The sequence below is a fragment of the Frieseomelitta varia genome, unplaced genomic scaffold, assembly GCF_011392965.1.
Source record: "Frieseomelitta varia isolate USP_RPSP 00005682 unplaced genomic scaffold, Fvar_1.2 scaffold_247, whole genome shotgun sequence".
NCBI classification, from domain to species: Eukaryota; Metazoa; Arthropoda; class Insecta; order Hymenoptera; family Apidae; genus Frieseomelitta; species Frieseomelitta varia.
The window spans coordinates 16,992-35,339 of NW_025109976.1; the positions used below are offsets into that span (position 1 = coordinate 16,992).

At 48.8% G+C, this 18,348-nt stretch overlaps 1 protein-coding gene across 7 annotated transcripts in view; it reads left to right on the top strand.

Annotated features, from left to right (window-relative positions):
* Positions 1-2,644: 2,644 nt before the first annotated feature.
* LOC122528180 (uncharacterized protein CG43867) overlaps positions 2,645-18,348 on the top strand; it is a 41,791-nt gene continuing 26,087 nt past the window's right edge. For 2 of the 7 annotated variants that reach the window (XM_043653036.1, XM_043653037.1), the window contains exons 1-2: positions 7,406-7,643; positions 16,827-16,829. In XM_043653036.1, the coding sequence (XP_043508971.1) occupies positions 7,569-7,643; positions 16,827-16,829 (78 nt within the window). In that variant the 5' untranslated portion in view covers positions 7,406-7,568. Of the gene's footprint in view, positions 2,969-7,404; positions 7,644-16,826; positions 16,830-18,348 lie in introns of those variants that run through there. The other 5 variants (XM_043653034.1, XM_043653033.1, XM_043653038.1 and 2 more) reach the window with 5 other exon arrangements.

The window sequence follows — 18,348 nt, forward strand, 5'->3', positions numbered from 1 at the left end:
CGACGTCTACGGATCTCGTTAAACCTTTCCGCGATTAAGAGATTCGCACATATTTCATTCGTTTCAGCCAAAGTCGGGAGTGGAGGGAATTAAATCGGTTATCCCGTTGAGCCGAGCCAGCCGGCGACGCGTCTTATTCTTGGACCTGCGGACGCGTTCGGTAGTCCAAAGGAGTCGCGTTTCTCGATTATGTATCAGGTAAAGTAATCGAACGATCGTCGAGAACGAGAGAGGCCCGAGAGAAAGTTTCGGAACGTGTCTGCACAGAGTCGATTTCTACATTTCTCTCTGTTTCTGCCTTCCAAGATGCCAGAATATTGTAAAGGAAGAAGCCTCTTCGTTTCGGCGCCTTTAAGAACTCGCTTGTAATTAATTAGCACTCGACTGCGCATTCGTCCGTCCGAGAACCCTATCCAAACACCTTTCGAGCACCCATAAAAACAGAGATAGCGCAATTAAAACCCGACCAGGCCCGTTTCCACGAGCCCTTTATACCCCCTGTTGCCAGCCCAGCGAAATAAAAACTTGCCAAAACCATCAAACCCACTCACGGTTTCGAACCCACTTAAAATCAATTTACCTTCCCCTCGAGCACCCCTCGAGTCTTCTCCCCGCGATATAACTTTCGCAAGGCCATCGCGTTATATCCGTCGTCCGTGTAACGATTAAACTTCGAAAGAAGGAGGGTGGGGAAAAGGAAGGAAGGAAGAAAAGAAAAGGGGAAATAAAAAGCATTGCTTGCATTCCAGACAATTACAGCGCGTGACGAGTGAGGAGAGCGTGCTGGCCGTCGCGTAAACGCGGTTATAGACGTTCTGTCGGTCGTCGGTCGTCGGTCGTCGGTCGTAAAACGACGTGACGTTGAGTGTCGATCGTGGTGACGCGCGGATGGCCGAGATATATCCTGGCTTCCAGCTGGTTGCTCGCATCCTGGCCACGTTTCCCGCGACTCGTGTTCACTTCCGCTATCGGTTTCTTGCGGTGACGCGCGTCAGGACAATAATGTCACGCGGCACGGCACCGTCGAAACACCGTTTGACGTGCTGCTGCCTCGAGTGTACTTTGAAGGGGGACGAGATTTTACTGATTCACCGAGGGAGGGAACTTTTTCGACTGCGTTCTTAAGCTTTTCGACTCGAGGAATTGTTCAGGCGCTAACGTGGAAATTTCCTTTTCTTTCTGTTGCAGGTGAGTCCATACAAGAGTATATTCACCAGTTTTGGAACTGGCTGTGCCAAGGTAATAGCCGTTCGCACATTTGTTTATCGGCGCTGTATTCAGGTCGATCGATGGAAGGAAACAGGTAACTTGGTACGACCGACTCGTACGGTTTAAAAAAAGACGGTATGCGCCTATCGAAGATACGTCGCGAAGATGCTGACTTCTTACTCCAATATAACGGCTTCGACTTTCGGAGCACGTACCTAATATCCACAGGTTACATCGATCGACTATTTTTCAATTTCCGTTTCGAGGGAAAACTACGTACCAACTATCGCATCTGTTGACCGCTACCGAGTTTAGGCCGCACTTGTTAGAATCTCACCCTGTGTCGAACGATCTCGTCTCCCTGTCGCGAAAAAGCACACGCACACGCACGTGTGTTGCGCAACTCGTGTGTGCCGAGCACCCAGATCTCGCGTCGTCGTCCCACCTTCTCAACGATCCCGATACACACCCGGTTACCCTCGGCGAACCGTATCCGTTACGTAATCTGTTCTCTCTTTCTCTCTCGGCGAACGAAAGTGGGAGTGAAGCTCGAGCCGAGAAGAAGCAGTGGGCGAGAAGCAAGAGTTGCCGCAGTCGCGTGAAAAAGGTGATTACGAGCGGCTGTCAGCAGGCGAGAAGAACAAGAGAGAAACGGGAAGGAAAGAAGGGAACACGCGAGGACACGACGAGAGTAGTAGGAGGGCAGGAGAGGTTGCGGGTACCAGAGTTTGGCAGAACTCCCGATTCCGTATTCTGCAGTGATCCGCCGCATCCCCGAGCGGTGCGCGTGCTGTTGTTATTGTTGTTCGCCAACGTGGCGGAGGAGCAACGAGGGAGGGAACACGAGAGACAGACAGACAGACAGACACCGGGGTTCGGCCAGGTGGAACGAGGATAGCCGGCATTTTTGTTTGGGGTTACAACGCGCATGTGACGTACGGCACGCTCTCTGCCTCTCTGTCGCTCCCCCTGTCTCTCGGGCTCTGGCTCAGAGCACAACTTGGACGCTAGAACACAAGTTCCCTCTCAGTGGCCCGTGAACCGCGACCGGAGCAGCACGCTCTCGTTGTCGTTCGATCGATCATCGCTTCGAGAGACACGCGATCTGTCTGCCCCCCCTCTACTTTGCTTTTCACTCCTTCCTTTCTCTCTCTCTCCTCTTTCCCCCCTTTCTCTTGAATTCGATTCCGTACGTAGAGTGATACTTCCGTGGCACGCTGTCGCTTCCGTAGTTGCGCTCGCGATGGACGTTTCCGGTCGGCCTTGCCACGACGTGTCACGCTCCTTGGCCTTCTTCTTCCTCGACGCTCAGTAACGCGAACTCCGCGAAATTCCTCGCGAGTCAGACGCTGCACGCGCTTCCAGTAGAGAAGGTGCTGCTGGTGAGTTAGACGAGTAAAAAACCGTCCGACGAGATCGTCAACCGGTTTGGAGACCACGGAGAGGCCGTGTAGAATGACTACTTCTCGGATCGACTGCTCGGAACTCTGATTATCGATGAAAAGATTTCCAACTAAATACCTCGTTCGCGATCTTGGATATCGAGGGTGGCACTCGTACAACGCGTGTTGCCGGGATTAATCGAACGTTTCAGTGGAGTTTGCAAAAGGAACGAGGTGGATATCGGTCGATAGAAGACACTCGACTGTGCGAGTCGTTCGCCGGACCGTTAACCGAACGGGAAGTGCAGCCGTTTAATTCGCTTGTATTCGCCGGCTTAATCGGCCGGTGAAATGACGGTCGTAAGACACCACCGCCGGTAAGGGTAATTAATTGTCGCCGCGATTCTCGTTATTACCGTGTGCGCGCGTTCACTTTCCACCCTGGTGCTCTCTCTCTCTTTCTCTCTCATTCGGCTCGCGTCGTCGGGTCGATCGATGACGCGGTTTTTAATTAAAAATCGCTGTCCGACCGCCGCTAGCTCGCCCGGCATAATTAAACGGGTTTCGTTAACGCATGGTTAATGAAGTTACGATAACGACGCGCGGGGATTCGCGTTGTATGCTGGAGGCGCGAAAACCAGAAGAGAACGCGCACGCGACCTGCTTTCGTTAACGAGCGAATCGACACGGCGACGCGAGACGAACCGAACAGAATTCGAGCGGATGCTACCGCACACACTTTCGCTTTCTCTCTCTCTATCAAACATCATTTTTTTCGATCATTTATTCATCCAATCTGCAATTGTGAGTATGTTATCGGGCCTGCGGAAAACCTATTTGTTTACGAAATAGTTACATGTTTTCATGGAAGGATCCGTTGTGATGAAACAGAAGAAGTTTTACTTCGTATCAATGTAGTTGGCTGAAGTAGTCTCTCTCGCACTTTTCGCTTATGACATCGTAACGCGTTTTGTTCCGCGAAGTCGAGAGGGTGATGGCAAGCTACACAACTTCATCGTCGTTTTCGATTTTGCCTCCACCTTCTGTCTGTACATCAAACTTGTTTTCCCTCTTTTTTTTTTTTTACACAAACTGCGTGAACTTGTTTGAAAAGCAGGCTTTCAGTCGTTCTCGATCGGATAAATCGTCGTCGAGTGTCGTCGAGCACCATGGAACACGACCTCGAACGGCAGGTGGCAAACAGATGGACAGGTTCTCCAAGCGGAAAGGTCGTTGTCGATCGACCGGCGTTGGAGTCGATTCTCTTCCTACCGGTGATTGCGACACGCGTCGCGTCGACCGCCGCTAAGATAATTAGCAGCCCCCCCGGTAGCCGACGATACTAATTAGCAGGTAAACGGCTCACGGCCCAGTGAGAAAAATCAAGAGATCTTTTTCGCGCTGCTTTAATTAATCGGTCTCGGCTCAAGTTCCTGGCCAATTAGCAGGGTGCTCGACCAAGCTTGTGCTGAGCCAACGTCTCTCTCGAGGACCCTGGGCCCCTTGTATCCACGAACGAGAGCATCAGACTCTTTTCTCGTCACCGTTTTGTCCTTTGCGAACGTATCTCGCTGGCGGATGGTTGGCGTTGTTCCTTTCTTCGCGTCACGACGACAGGTGCCGGCAATGGAGAGCTCGAGAGAGTAGAGCTGGATTCAAACATTTGTGCAAAAAGAACAAAAAAAAAAAAAAAAGAGTGCCGTGTTGTCTCGTTACTTTCGATAAATCGTCCGTTTCGATAAAATCGGTGGATTATGGAGTTAGAAAGTTAATGGACGGTGCGGATCGAAGCGTGTATCACCGGTGTCTAGATAAAGACCATCAGAGTTACACGAAAAATAAAGACAGGCGACGTTTAATCGCGGATGACATCAGAGTTACGCGGTCACCGTTGAGAATTACCTTGGACGTGGTCGGATGGTTGCGCAACCGTTCTCCATTTCCTCGTTCTCTCTCTCTCTTTCTCTCTTTCTCTCGCCTCTTTGTCCGCGGCGTTTAATCTGTCGATTTAACCGGGTAGCTCGCGAATACAGAAGCCGGCGTGCTGCAAGCTGGCTGTACGCGCCGAAAGAGAGGAAAAAGGCTGCATTGTCGATCGTATTCGGCCGGTATCAGTTTCCATTCGGCTATGATAGGGGTTGGGCGGCGACGGCGGAGGCGGGATGGCCGTGGGCCTGGCTCTTTTTCAATTAAGCTTTGATCACAGAGTCGAGATAAAACGCGTCGGCTTGGTTCGTGTCGAGAGCTCAAACGAACATCCCAGTCGATCGACCAGGTCGGTCGTGGAACAGAGAGACACCGTGAAAAAGCTCCGCTTTCGGGAGACGAGGAGACAGAACGTTTTCGAAAGAGCGTGTGGTGAAAACATACAGAGGTTCCTCTCTCGTCGTCGGAACGCGCGATAAATCGACCAAAAACGAATCACTCGGTTTAGCGAAATCACCTTTCGCCCTCGATCGCTTTTGACTCGCTCCACCTCACCCCTCTGCCGTGTCTATCCGCTTATTATACGTCGTAACCGTTCGCGAATCGACGGAAGCGCCGCGAGATCCGATCGTTTGCGATTAACCGAGTGAAAAGCACTGGCTCGCCTTTTCAACGCGATCGTTCTCGTTCCACGCCTCTCGTGCGGGATCTGCAAACAGAAAGGAACGTTATCGTCTCGATTGCCTCATCCTCGATACACCACGAGGAAAGAGAAAGGAAGAGGGTGCAATTAGAGGGAGCACGAGGAGCCGGTTTTCGACGACGAGTCGCGAAATTTCCACCCTTTGTGAGAAGACAGCTTGAATGCATTGCCTCTCGTCTGCATGGTCTCGGCTCGAAAATAAACCGAAAGCCCCGACAAACGGTCGCGTATTTACGTGTTTGCAGAGCACCCTGTCGAGTTGGCCGAGTCCGTTTGGTAATTAAATGCCCCTTGCGAACGACTCCCCCGACGCTTTGCCCCTGTCTACGGTCCTGTCCGTTCGCGAATTAACGAGAACGTTCCTCAAACATCGAACTCTCCGTGGCGTGACGTCGAACCGGGCAATTGAGGAATTTCCTTTGCTGGTCGCGAACTTCTTCTCTCGGTCGCGCCGAAAACGATCAAACGTCGACGAGAATTCGCTGAACGAATCATCCGAGTGATTTCCGTTTCGGTCGGACGTATCGTATTCTGAAAAATTGAATTGATCGTGTCGCGTTCGCGTAGCAGCCGCCGTCTCTCGCGGGAAATTAACCGGCGAAGGTGTACGTTCGTTGACGCGTTCTTCCTCCCCCTTGTAATTAACGAAACTTTCGAATCCCGGCGGCTCGAATGATCGAACGAATGAGTATTCGTTCGAGAGGATTAACAAGAGACCGAGCGTTAACGCGAGTCTAGTCTGGTTGTCGCAGTTTTATTAAATCAGCTTTTGCAACGGAACTTTTGCTTTTTTAGTGGCGCTTGGCGTGAAAACGTGGCAACGTTCGTCGTTTTACTGGTAGGTCGTAACAGCCTCCTGTCCAGCGGCTGTAAAAATCCCGAAACTACCTGAAACTCGTATAACTGTGGAGAACAGTCGACGTGCCGGATGATACGACCAGTTAACTGCCTTTCGATTCGCGTTTCGTCTTCTCCGAGCCGGTCGTCAACGCGAAAGTAGCCGGCCAAATGGAACCATCTCTCGATTGCTCCCATCTTTTCGGATCCGTTAAATCGCTATACAAAAGTATTCATAATAATTTGTACTGTTTGAAAATCTGCGATTGTTTCTTACGACAATGACCGGACTTACGGTTAGAGAGTTGCGACGTGAATAAATAATCGAACTCGTGGAGAATCGGTTGAAGGAAAACTGCAGATGCCACGTTGATTGGATAGGTTTAATTAGTCGGAAAGAAGCGAGTACCTCCAGGAATAGAGAGAAGAAGAAAGACGATAGAGTCGGTTTTCTTTTCACATCGGTCGTCGGCTGCGTTTTCTTCTCTCGATCCGTTCGAAAGAATTTCTTCCTCTTGGAAATCGGTCGTCCGTGCTCCATACTGGGCTTAAAAATATCCTCCGCCTGAAAATAGTCGATTCGTGCGAACGAACACCCTCGGCGTTCTCGTCGTCGCACGATGCTCTCTCGTCATGCTCGTCGTTCGCCCTCCTGGCTAGGTTTTTTTCTCTCTCTTTCATTGTTTCGCTGTGTTTCCACGACGAAAAGTTGGAAAGCACCACTAAAAAGACGAGAGCAGTCTCTCTCTCTTTCTCTTTTTTCGTCTTCTTTCGGTCGACTCGGCCGTTCGTAATTTATATACCGGTTAAAATAGGAGGTCGTCTGCAACCGTCTTCTACCCATCTCTTTGCTTCCCCCTCCTTTAGCCAATCCTCCTTCTCTCAGTTTCTCCATCTTCTGTTCGTCCGACTGTGACGAACAGTTTTTGAACACTCAAAGCGATCGTTGAAGCACTTTAAAGACTCGAAGGGGTTCTTGATGAGCTTCCAAGATCGGAAGCACAATGGGAACTTTAAGTAGAAATTACGGTCCCTTTGGTTCGGTGGTAGAAGTAACGGTTCTTTGTGGCAGGAAGAATTGGTTCTACCGAACCGTTGTCGTTCGATCCTTTTGTTCTTTCTTTCGGCTTCTTTAAAACTTGCTACAATTCCGAGTAGTCGCCGAGTCGTCGTTTTCTCTCCTCTCCAGTTAGAAAAGCCACGGTATAATGGAAATTCGTCTCGGTCGTTAAATAAGAGAGAGAGAGAGAGAGAGAGAGAGAGAGAGAGAGAGAGAGAGAGATCTCGTAGGAGATCTCGATCGCGCTCGAACCGAGACGAAATTGCGTTTCGATCGTGCTCGAATGCGGGACGCGCGGTGTGTTGCGCGTACTCCGCTCGTTTCCGCTTCGCGTCCGAGGCGCGATGGCGTTTGGTGAAAAGAGTAAGTTTCCTCCAAAGGAACTAGTGACGCGCGAGTGAACCGAGTGCGATCAGGAACTGCGGCCAACTGTGACGAGAAACTGTGACAAATGGTTCAGCCCGTACGCACGGAGAACAACAACTCCGCCTTGGACATGGAGTCGCTCGAGGAGATGCTTCGCAAGGTAACAACTTTCCAACAACTTTCAACTCTGTCTAACGTAACGTTTTCCCCGGTTTACGTTCATCATCTCTCTTTCTCTCTCTTCCTTTGAACTCGGAAGTGCACGATAGAATTTCCGACTTTCGACGCCGGTTTTCTTTCAATTTCATTTATTCTTTGTCATTAGCGACAAATAGATGACAGTTAACGTTGATAAAATTTGATAGAGTTTCAGTTAAACTTTCTTAGACTTTTAAGTTTAAAAACTTAAAAGAGAAAAACAACAATAATTTTAGAGTTTCGTTTAAACTTTCAAGTTTCGATGTGTCGCGAACTACTAGTTAGGTAGGTACTTGTTCGAAACTGGTCTTATCTGCGTAATAGAGCCTGAATCCCAAACGCGTGCCATCGTTATACAGATTAGGAAGATATAATAACTAGTCCACTTAACGAGCATAGAATTACGTTACTACGTCCCGTGAGCCGAAAGACGGACTGGCTGCGGGGGTTGCCAGGGGAAAAGGTTTTTTAACTGCTACTTCCTGTAATGTATTCCGTTAGACACAGCGCTGAATGGATCACTTAGCGAGTATCCCGCACGCATGTCTGCCAGAGAGCGAGAGAAAGAGTGCCTCTCTAGCGTAAGCGCTTTAACGGTTCTAAAGCCTTTCTCCTCTTCCTCCTCGCGTACATATATGTATCTATATGATACGCGTGTGTACGCGCATGTACGCGAACCCCTGAACCCCTGAACCCACCTAATAACCGCGCTAATGGTCAATTCAGCAGAAAATACCCCTCGCCCTCCATCGACGACTATCGAGGACTCTCGTGTCGCGTTCTTTCCATCCGCCATAATTTCACCCCTCGCGGCCGAAAAGAACACCGGTTCCCGAACGTCGGAACTTCTTTCTTCGCTGGTGGCAAAAAGGGGTGCAAACAGACAGGGTTAGTCTCGCTCTCCTCGCTGGCCTTTCTCTAGGTCGAGTGGGTGCGGACAAATAAACGGGGGGGCCGATGGAACGAAAAAGTAACGTGCAAGTACCCTTTAAGAATTATTGATTCAGGAAGCGAGCCCGGCGAGTCTGGCTCCGCGAGAACGCCGCCGACTTTCTCCCATTTGGCTAAATCGTTCCACTGTTTTCTCCCCTGACAACATCCACAGAGACCAGGTAGGTCTCGAGAGCGGAACACGAGGAACGTCTATCCCGGCGGTGGTTGCTCCTTTTGTTAACGTAGCAACCAACTTCGCGAAGAGTCTGGCGAGCGTTAGTATAATATCGAGCGCAGGAGTGTTCGTGGAATATGATTGTGTGCTGAGAAAACAGTCCTCGGTGTTCTTGGAGTCTACTTGTGGTATTAATCAACCAATGGAACAACCCTCGCGCACCGAATAGTTTTATCCCGGTTTAACTCGGTGGTGTATTTATTTTTCTACCTGGCTTGCTCCTTCCTGCGCGTAGTAATTCGTTATTATCTTCGTTGACGTACGTTTGTTTTGCAATGGATAATCAGCAATTATCTCGAATCTCTCTTCTTGAATTTTCAATTGGATCTCATTCCGCGGATCAGGATGGAAAACCTAGATGGATTTATCGATGGAAAAAGCTTAGCGTTCCGCGCGAAGAAAAAAACAGAAGTCTCATCTCCAACTCCTTTCTTTCTCTTTTTTTTTTTCTTTTCTTTTTAACGGGCTTTTCTCCGGTACGTCCGCCGGACGAACGACTCCCTCTCCGGCGCATTTCACACGACGAGCTCTCCTCCCAAGCTTTTCTCCTGTAGCTTTGGCTTTGGCGAAGAGAGAAAAAGAAGAGGGAGGAAGAGCGAGACGCGGCGAGGAAAAAGCTCGACGCGCGTAGCTGCAGTAATGTAGCTTTAATGTGGCACGGTGTGAGGGGGGGAATGTTGTCGTTCCCCTTTGACGATTTTCCGCGTCAAACGGTGGCTCTGATTTCGCGTGGGGCGTTCGTGCCAGCGTATTAGCTTCTTTTTTTCGCTCGCCACCAGCTGTCTCTCCGCGCGTTCTGCATTTCTCTGCTCTCACTCAGTCGAAGCTGCGAAGCGGAGAGGGTGGGCAAAAAAAGAAAGAGAGAGGGGGAAAAAAAAATAGCAAAAGCCGCTGCCGATGATCGGGGCAAAGCTGTCGCGCGACAGATTCCGGAAAGATGGAACGTTTGTCGAACGTACGGTGCAAAGCTTTATCGCTTTTGCACACCGGATTCAATCTCTTCTCCATACGTTTTCCCTCTTCGAAAAACTGCCGCTTTTTTCTCACCTTTTTCCTCCTCTTTTCGTACCATTCCACTCGTCAACCGGAGTGTTGCCAGATCTTCGAATCGTCCGAATTCCATCGTCTGTCGCACAAAGTACGATGAAATTTCGACGAGAGATGTACATACCTATACATCTTTGTTTTAGAAATTCTTCAAGTGCCTGTTTTTCATCTACGACCGGTTCGCAGCTGTTTCTGATTTGAACGTTTCCAGGACAGCTCATGAAACATTCATGCCCGATGGCCGCGAAAAAGCACGGCGAAATTATAAACAGCCCTCTTCTCGACCCGGTTTATTTCGCGGGGCTCGCCGCGGCTACGTCCTACGCTATTTTCATTTTAATTGGCGCTTGTCTGGCCGCCGCTGCTTCCTCCTCCTCTTTAGTTTTCATTACTTCGACACCCGGTGCAATTCATCGGCGTGCGCGGGAAAAATCGTCGGCCGACCGAGAGGTAATTGACGTTAAAAAGACGAATTAACCATTCTCTTCCCTCCTCCGTGAACGGCGACGCGTTTCTTTCTCTCCTTCGTCTTTTTTTTTTTTTTTTTTTTTTTTTTTTTTTTTTTTTTTTTCATTGTTCTTTACCCGGAAAACACGGCTCAAAGAGATTCATTAGCGTCACTTCGTTTGTAAAACGTGACACGCTAACGCAATTTTTCAAACTTTGATCGGGGTAACGCTTTTGCCCGTTCGCGAAGCTGGTTACGAACTGGTCGGTAAGAAGATAACGATTTTCATTGCTAAAGCTGTTTCTGCTCTTGACACGATTTATGGACCGCAGGGAGATCGTTTCAGGTACACTGCTTTGCGATTGCATTGATTGTTTCGTTTTGAAATTTGTTTATCTTTTTATAAGTATCGATTTTTGAGAGATTGATCCATTAAAAAACAAAAAGTAGTTTATCACAATGTACGTAGATGATGACTGTAATATTTTCAAATTTCATAAAATTATAAAATCTAAGCGAGAGAAATAATAGCGTTTGATTGGAAAAAAAGAGTTCTTTATTATCATAATTTTTTTGAAAAAAAAAAAATACCGATTCTCGAAGGATTGATCCATTAAAAATCAAAAATTTTATCACATTAATTTATCACACAGTGTACGTAGATGTACTGTAATATTTTCAAATTTCATAAAATTATAAAATCTGAGCGAGAGAAAACGATTGGTTGAAGAAATACGGTTTTCCATTCTTTGTCAAAATCTTATTTGAAGATTCGTGCAAAGACCGTGAAAGGGCCTCTGTCGGTTCTTTAATAGTTGAACGTCTTCCTTCGACAGAGCAGGAAGTTTTTTAGCGTCCGGAAAAGATTGACATTCACAAAGAAACAGCGTCGGTAGAAGAAGAAAGGGCGCGGGGAGGGGCCATTCGACAAAGCGAAAGGGACCAAAAACTCTGCGCCGGTTCCACGCGGTAACCTACGTCGCGTTTATAATATATGCATGGAATGCATAATCCATCAGCATGGATTTGCATAGGCAAAGCTAGCTCGCGTAAAATAACGCTTAAATAACGCGTAGCTACCTCTCTGCGCGTCCGCGCACACCGCACTCTTCCGTTAGTGTATTTAGGCGTGTACCGGGGGACACTACCGGTAATACGGGACCATTTGTCCGCGAGAATGGAGCAGTTAATTGTCTCTCCGTTACCGTGCAATTACCTTTGTCATGCAAGATACAGCCTGTGGTGTTCGTCGTCTTCGCAATTAGTCGGGCAATTAGCGTTTTCTTTGGCACCGATATTGGGTGGGCGGGACCGAACGAAGATTCGTAAATAGATAACGAATCGAAAAACGATCCAAGATTCGCGCGCGATTAAACTTATACATGTATATATATTCCGGATATCCCGAGCGACCCAGAGTAATTTCCAACGATTCTGAAATGTCGAGCTGGGAGACGCTCTCGATAGGAAATTCACGTCGGAGGGAAAATTCGCTGCGATCGAGATCGCGGAGGACTCGTGTAACGTCCGGTGTAATGTAAAAAGTTTCCAAGAAAATTAGAATCGGTTATTGGGACTGCATCCTGTCGATCCGTATTCATGGGAAAAATTTTTTATGCGCATAAAAAACGAATTTACAGCCTGTACGGATTTTCCTCCGGCTCTCCGGATGCGAATCGGGGGGGAAGAGGGGGCGGGTACTTGGTTTTAATAGCAGAGGAGCCACTTCGTGCTTGGACTCGAAATATTCCAAAGTTTCATCGTTTCGCCTTTCGGTGTGGCAACAACTGTAGCTGGAAAACTGGGTGGAAAAGGCTGCCGAGACGAGAACGGGGAAGAACGATCTTCCGACCGACAGGTGACAACGACGACGATGATAAAGCTTCCTGGTAGTCCGTGGTCGTTGCACGCTCGGATCGGTTCTCTCTCGGGGGTTGCGTCTTAACGGATGAAAAATTCTCCCGGCTGTTTAACGGGGCAAACGTCCAGCCAGTTGAAATTGCGTTGGCAACGACTCCGCGAGCGCCAACTTCCGCCAACCCTCCGACGAAGGTAAAACAGCGCCCCTCCTCTCTTATTTAAAAATATTATCTCAACCCTCCCATCCACCACCCTAGGAGTTTTCGTCTCTTAAAACTTCTTTGCGAGGAGATTTCAAGGAAGAGTTTGCCTTGCCAGTAACTCGATGGAAGTTCAATCGAAAGTTAAACTGAAGGTGTACAGAGGTATCGGGCGCAGAAAGTGTTGGGAAGTTAGGGAAGAACGTTAATCGGTAGTTTGGAATCGATTTCAATTATCGACGAGGAGTCAACCAGGAGTAAATGGCCACTTGACGAGAGGGAGGACCTAACGAATCATAATCAAATTTCATCGTACATCGTGCACAGGCAGTATCATCGTTCGTCTGCGATAGATAGCACTCGTAAGCGTTGTAGACACGAGCGGCGACAGACGTAACGAATCGTGTAGATGGAATTGGAGAATCAGTCGGTCGGAGGACGGAAACAAATATCGTTCGTGTACCGGTTAACCATCTCGCTTCTTCCACTCCTTCTTCTTCGGTAAATAGACCACCCTTCTTCAATCCAATTCCACGCTCGCCGCATTGGAGAAGGCCGCGTTTCTTCGGCTGTCTCGCTCAACCGGAGGCACGTACATACATAGATCCTCCGTAGATCTCCACGAGTCTGACTTGTGTTGCTCTTAGGATAATTCTTGAAGACTGAAAGTTTGTGATTGCGGGATTAATATTCGTCCTTGGCGAGCAAATAATCCAGAAACGTTAGCGAGACTTTTCTATAAACAGGACTGTCGAATTTAAAGAATTGTGTCCTTGTTCGAAAAAAAAATTTCGAGCAAAATCTCCGGAGGGGATAATAAGGGATCGCGCACCCCTGGTTGTGGAAAGTGTTCGCCGGCGAACAGCAGCGTACTCTGGCCGCGTTTCTTGTTAAAAAATGAGACTATTCGCGAGCACTTTGGCGCGAAATGGCAGAACGCTTTGTCGGAAAATCGTGAAAATATTTCAGGGGCTTTCCCCGGGACGGCTTCATGCCATCGATATAATAAGAGCGCGACTGGCATGGCGTGGCGTGGCGTGGCGTGGCGTGGCGTGGCGGCTCTCTCTTCCAGCCCCCTCTAAGCACAGTCTCATCCGGCCCGATAACTTCTCCGAGAAGCAGAAAATAGAAATAGATAGAGTAGGGTGGCTTATACCCCTCTCTTTCGCCTCTCGAGGTCCTATCCTATTTTTCTTTTTCTCCCGTCGTTCCGGAGGCTGTGCCTCCACCAGCGCCTCTGCTCTTTCCACTTCCCTTGCCGAGAGGATTTATCCCGACATTACCCATGCGATCCGAGAATCATTAACGCTGTCCTCGCGCGTACACTTCGCGGAAATTTACGAGCACCGAGCAATTATGGCCGGTTCAAAGGCGAGACTCTCGGAACGATTCCTGGTAACGATATTCTCTCAAGCCCTTTTAGCGAAATGGAAAAGCGATCCTTCTGCCCGGAATTGAACTCTCTCTCTCTCTCTCTCTCTTTCTCTCTTTCTCACCGATGAAGCAGAGTTCTTGATTTCTCGTTGTTTGCTCGGGAGATTCGCCGGCAAATATTTCTCCAGCGACGAATTGCTTTATTCAAATATTGATCTGGAGCACAGCTTCTGTTCGCAGTGGGAAAGGATAAGGCTCGTTACTTAGCGAGATCGAAGGTCTCTCCGGGTCCCTTATTTCGATGCTCTTCCGATCCCCTCGGCTGCTCTTTACCACTCCGTCCCACACGGGGGCCGTCCATCCATTTTTATGTGTCCAACGCGGTTCCATCTTAATCCGTCAAGAGGAGCGACAACATCTGAGAGCGCGGCACGCTTTCTAATTCAATCTCGCCGGAACGAACCGTCCGACTCGATTATACCAGCCGTGATATACATCCTGCCAGAGGACGAAAACCGCAAACGTAGCTCGATCTTCGCTCCATGCTTCCGTGGATGGGCAAATTTCGAAATCGAATTTCCAGATTAACCTTCTCTCTCTCTCTCTCTCTCTCTCTCTCTCTTTCTCTGGCTTGTCTCTTGTCGTTGCATTCCCACGGATACTGGGTAAAGTTACTCAGTCCTTTGAAGCAACGATCCTTTGAGCACCTCCTACCTCGTCTTCTAATTCGATTCTCTGTTTTTAAACAAATCTCGAGATCTCCGAGCGCGCATCTTGCAAATACAACGCGACACGGCGCTTTACGCGCTATCATGTCCCAGTTCTACGGCATCGTTCCACCTTCCAAACTTGGTTACCTTTGCAATTAGCCGCTTATACGTCAGCCGAGAGTGTCAAAGAGCACTTACGCGCCACTCGTTTTTTTTTTTTAGACAAGGAGGAAGGTTCAATTAATAGAAGCCGCCTCAATCCCTCGACCCGACTCGACCAAGGCCCCATATTTTCCCCAAATCGCGCGGGAAACAGGACCGTTTCGTCCCGCAAAAAGCCGCTTAGGCGACCGCGGAAAGGGCGGAAAAGCCTCCGAGAGTCTCTGGACCGTTTTCATCCCTCGGAACCTGCGAGTATCCCTGCAGGGATACGCGGCAAAGTTGAAAGGCATGTTTCCCGAGTTTTTCGGCTGCCTCCATCGAGGAAATCCCTCCCTCGTGGACAGAGTCAGAGCGGCGGGACTCGCGATGCGTGAGGGAAAAAATACGGGGGTAATATCGAGATGATGGCGGTATCGTGCGCGTTCCCAGACTTTGGCTGTTTGGCCACTCCATTCTGTAGTCAGTTCTGGGATCGTTTAATGGCCCTGAACTTGGATTCTATTGAAAATTGCATTATGAATTTCGGGAGGTGGACTTCCACTCGTTTCACTCCGCACGGTTACTTTTAAATTTCACGTACGCGTGAAATAAAAGTCCGCAACCCTACATAATATTTCGCAACGTTCGCGCGGATCTGTGAAAGAGAAAATCTAGAGTTCACCGGAACGTCTCTTGCGATACTGCGCCAAGCACTTGGTGTTAGCGGGTTCCTCGAAAAGGGAGCTCGAGTGTGTTTTTGATACGTTGCGCGAATTGAAATTAACGGGGACCGAGTGTAAAAAAAAAAAGAAAAGAAAAGAAAAAAAAAGAACAAGAGGCGAGAAGAAGAGAGAAGGCTGATTGGAGGAGAGGTTTAGGGCCATGGACAGAGTCAAGGGCGGTTGGCTCGAGACGGACGCTCGCTGACTCGCTCGCTCGCCCCGTTGAAAAATGCATAACGAGGCAAGCACGCTCGGTTGCCTCCGGTGCGTGCGGGCATAATATCAGCCGGGGAAACGGAGAAAGTGCCTGGGCAGGTTGCTAACCAGCCGGCATGCGGCCGAACGGACAGGTGCCGGTGACCTTGAAACCGTGGCCGCGCACCTTCCGCATTGGTGAACAGCCGGCGTGGACGAACCTGGCAACGCGCGTACCAAATAATTAAAATTATCCCGGCCGATCACCTCCGGTGTGTTACTTCGGTTGTTGAAACAAAACGCCGATTGAATTCTTCGTCGATTTCATCACGAAGCGCGGGAATCGCTAGGAAAAATTCTGTCGGCTCGATTGGAAGCTTCTTTTCATTCCACGTTTTAAAAAGTGCAGAGACACGATCGCGCTTTATTCATCCAATATCTCAATCGCTCTTTCTCCCTCTATTCATCTAATGTTTGGGGACAAGGAACAATTCCGACAAGATCCTTAAGTACATTACATCCGATAGAATTCGAACGCACCGATTCATTTATCCGTCTCTCGGTTTCCAAGCACTTTCCTCGGTTTCATTTTCCCCCTCGATCCGAGATCAACCGTGGAATACAAAAGAACCGATGAACCTTTCTCTCTCTCTCCCCCACCTCTGAACGATTATCTCGACTCGCGAGGAACGCCGAGCATCCAGGCTCAATTAAACCGAATTTCAACCGGCGGAGAGAGAGAGAAAGAGAGAGGAAAAATCGCGGGGACGAGGAGAATTTATGCGAGCTCCTCGCTGGCCTGCTCGGATTTCAGAGGTCCGGGAAGGAGCACGCGAGAAACCATCTCGCCATCTACGTCGGCCTGGCCGCGTAACGGGGCAATAAAACACGCGGGACGCATCTGGGTTACGAGCCGGTGCCTCGTTTCTTTATCTCGTGCCCCGAACCTCGATCCTCTTCGCCCTGTCGACCTCGACATAGGCACCGGGGACCCGACCCTTTCGTTCTTTTCTCGTCGTCCGTGGAGATCCGATTCGCGTGACCATCCTCTCACACGGACAAGCGTTCAAACCACCCTCGCGCGTCTTCCTCTTCCGTGCATCCGTGCGTAGCCTCGGAGGCGAACTTTTTCTTTTTTTTTCTCTCTCTCTCTCTCCACCGCGATGGAAAAACGGTTGGATTAAGGCTCGTTACAAAGGCGAGGAAACCTTTGTCTACGTTTACGCGGCCAGGATATTTCCACGACGATGTGGAAGGTTAAATGAAAATTTCAGACAAAGAAGGTTAACTCGACGTTATTCTTGTTAGGAGATGAGCTCATCAAGTTGGCTGATTAAAGGTATCGCGCGGGGCGCGCGCTTTAACGAGGATCGATACACTCGTCTCGAGATTCGCGTAGCGAAAGGCAAACACAGCCGTTCGCGAAACACAACCGCGCGTTTAGTAGTATTCGAATGCTCGCTGAATGTGAAACAGTCGTAGCCTATCCTACGATCCTGCAAGATTCCACCATCGATGCCCTCTGACCTTTTCGCATATCTGACGCTCGCTGATTCGTGGCTCGTGTAAAAGCACCGGACGAGTATATAAGGAAGACAGCACAAGCGAGCATTATTCACAAGCTAGCCAACATGCCCGGCCGATTTCTCCCATTGAACCGCCGCTTCACGTTCGAGTTATCGCGGCACAAAGAGTCGCTTATCAGCTGGGATACACTCTCCTTCATCTCCCTTCGAATATTTCCAAACTGGCGGCTCCATCGAACCACGCGGAGGAAGAGAGGAGCCTTTTGACATCCTAATACATAAATTACCAGTTAACAAAAGGTTACGTAACAAAGTATTGGAAAGTTTTTTTTTTCTCCGCTAAAATATCACGACTATTATTTAATTAATCAGCCACGGTTGCTACCAATCGACTTGTCATTTAAAAAAAAAAAAAAGCAAGAAAAGGATATTGGCGATCGTCAGCACTCGGTAACTGAGCGAAGACGTTCTCGTTTCTGCATGTTAGTCCCCTCTTTTCTTCTCTTTTCTTTCCCACCGTATCGCAAGATTTATTCCAGCCACTTCCACTCGCCACATCCAACCCTGAATTTATTTCACGCGCAACCGAAAAGCCGATCCAGCGACCCTCGTCGAAATACCTACAAGACCCACGGCCGCGTGGTTTTACTTTAATTGGCGCGCGAGGCGAAAAATTAAATACGACACTGTCAATTTCTCTCGCGTTCGAACTCGCCACGCTCGTTCCTTTCATAGACCGCGCGCATCCCCTCTATTTTCGGAGCGCGCTCGTTCCACGAATTTTTGCGGTTTTACGACGGAAGCGTTTAATTACTATCACGATCGTGAACACATACTGTCCGGCGGTTTGTGCGGTATGGAGAAAAAAGAAAAAAGAGGAAGAAGAAAAAGAAAGGAAATAACGCGGAATTCCTAACCGGGTGCGGATCGCGCGGCAGAACGAATTATAGCTTGAAATTATCGTAAAACTCGCAGCACTTCGGCGAATTCTGGCGGCGAGCGTAATTAAAAATTGCAAGCGTTAAGTGCACGCGTATATAACCGTGGATGATACTGTTGCGACGGGCTCTCTCCAGAGTAAGTCCTCGTTCGCGATATCGATACATTTTCCGATGTCCAGTGTCAGAATCACGATTAGATCGCCATTAATAATAACAACATACATCATTATCTACTCAATTTTTAATTCAGTCGATCAACTTACTAGAATATCTATCGAACGTCAGACGAGGGCGTTGACGAGGAATCGTTCTAATAATATTATCATAAATGTACA